Source organism: Mandrillus leucophaeus, unplaced genomic scaffold, assembly GCF_000951045.1.
Source record: "Mandrillus leucophaeus isolate KB7577 unplaced genomic scaffold, Mleu.le_1.0 Scaffold9, whole genome shotgun sequence".
Classification (NCBI taxonomy): Eukaryota; Metazoa; Chordata; class Mammalia; order Primates; family Cercopithecidae; genus Mandrillus; species Mandrillus leucophaeus.
In genome coordinates this window covers 6,983,513-6,985,543 of record NW_012109807.1, presented here as the reverse complement: position 1 = coordinate 6,985,543, position 2,031 = coordinate 6,983,513, and the positions used below count along the sequence as shown (strand labels likewise).

The following is a 2,031-nucleotide window of genomic DNA, read 5'->3' as shown; positions in this document are numbered from 1 at the left end:
TCCTCTTACATATGTTAGCTTAGCTGGGTTTTTTTGTTTGTTTATTTTGAGATGGAGTTTTACTCTTGTTGCCCAGGCTGGAGTGCAATGGCACAATCTCCGCTCACTGCAGCCTCCGCCTCCAGGGTTCAAGCAATTCTCCTGCCTCAGCCTCCCGAGTAGCTGGAATTACAGGCATGCACCACCATAGCCAGCTAATTTTGTATTTTAAGTAAAGACAGGGCTTCTCCATGTTGGTCAGGCTGGTCTCAAACTCCTGACTTAGGTGATCCGCCTGCCTCCACCTCCCAAAGTGCTGAGATTACAGGTGTGAGCCACTGTGCCCAGCCAGCATGTTCTTTGAGCTGTGGACTACTCACTACCTCTAGCATACAACCCCTCTTCCAGCCTGTCTCCATGGAATCTATTCTGTCTCCAACCACACAACTGGCATCTGGATGAAAAGCTACCCAGAACAGTTGATTCTAAGCTGCAAGGCTTTACAAATGTGCCAGCCAAAGTGAGTAAGCTGCAAAATGCATTTGGATAACTGAATGGGTTGATTTGCCTTTATGGAGTTAGGTAATATTGCACAACTGCATGATGGTAAACGTTTACCAAAGACAATTATCTTAATTGTAACAAAATTAACATTTTACTTTCCTGTGTATTAGACCCCAAGCCCATTTGTCTTTTTTTTTTTTTTTTCTTTTTTGAGACAGGGTCTGGCTCTGTCACCCAGGCTAGAGTGCAGTGGTGCATTCTCAGCTCACTGCAGCCTCGACCTCCTAAGCTCAAGTGATCCTTTCACCTCAGCCTCCCAAGTAGCTAGGACTATAGGCACGTGCCACCATGCCCGGCTGTTTTTGTTTTTGTTTTTGTTTTTTCCCGCAGAAACAGGTTGCCCAAGCTCCGTCTGTCTCTTTAAAAGCACTGTAATCTATGGTGTCTTTCCCTCCTGGACTCAAAACTCCCACAGGCAAAATTAAGATCTAATTCATCTTCCTGATAGAGGCTCATTATTTGTTGACATGCTCCCGCAGCCAAGTAACAGAAAAGCTGGTAACATGTTTAAATTAGCTGTATTACTTGAAAGAAACGTTGTAAATCTACTGAGTAATATATTTACAAAAATATTTAGGATTGTTCCCACAACCGAATGATGGATCCATAAATTAGTATAAATATAAAAGTTTATTGTTAAATTCATACATTATAAAAGTGATCTTTTAAAAAAAATCCAATATTCACATAAAGTAGACATAATACAAATTAGGCTACTGCCCATCATATATTTTTTGTATGTTTCTTATGAAAAATGTCCACTGTTGTTTCATGACATGGTCTTAAATCAAAATCACAATATCCAAGAGAAAAACGACTCTAAGAAGAGAAGAAAAGAGTATCATTAAAAATGATACAAAAACAGTGCTACACATTTACTCATAAGATTATATCCTACCTGTGGTTTCTTAAAATAATCAAGTCCCCTTCCAATCTTAATCATCCATCCATTGTTGAACCTGTTGAAATTAGTATATAGTATTATATTCAAGACATTAAAGTCAGACTATTAATAAAGCTGTAGTGCATTAAGTGTCAGCAAAATTTCCCCCTAACAAAGCAAACCACTTCCTCCAGTGACTTGAGTTGAATCAAACCTGGGGTTCGTTATGAGCTGTGTCCACAATGGAAACAGTCATAGAAACAATCAATTTATTTAAGTATCTGATAGTTTAACCTTGAATTTCAGCTTGATAAAACTTTTTCATGTTCTGCTAACAAGTGGTGGCAAAGTATATTCAGGGCAACTGGTGGTGTTTCAAGAGTTCCCCTAGCTAGAGATGGGGAATGTGCAGGAGGAGCCCAGGGCCCTGACCTCTGCTTTAACTACAGCAGCTGCATTTTCATCTGTTTTGCATATTTAGTTTGTAATTAAGCTTTTATTAAAACTGAGTGCCCTTGCTATAAACATATGACCACTGTGCTAAACAAAAGGAAGATATCACTAAAATAACCGCATATTCTGTTTTCTTAAAGACTCAGCAAATT

The 2,031-nt window shown here is 39.1% G+C and overlaps 1 protein-coding gene across 2 annotated transcripts in view; it reads right to left on the bottom strand.

Moving 5' to 3' along the window:
- Positions 1–1,154: 1,154 nt before the first annotated feature.
- The window catches only part of MITD1 (MIT, microtubule interacting and transport, domain containing 1), a 12,074-nt gene continuing 11,197 nt past the window's right edge, over positions 1,155–2,031 (bottom strand). For both annotated transcript variants that reach the window (XM_011969614.1, XM_011969615.1), the window contains 2 exons: positions 1,442–1,502; positions 1,155–1,362 (listed from right to left, as the gene is read on the bottom strand). In XM_011969614.1, the coding sequence (XP_011825004.1) occupies positions 1,267–1,362; positions 1,442–1,502 (157 nt within the window). In that variant the 3' untranslated portion in view covers positions 1,155–1,266. The remainder of the gene's footprint in view (positions 1,363–1,441; positions 1,503–2,031) is intronic.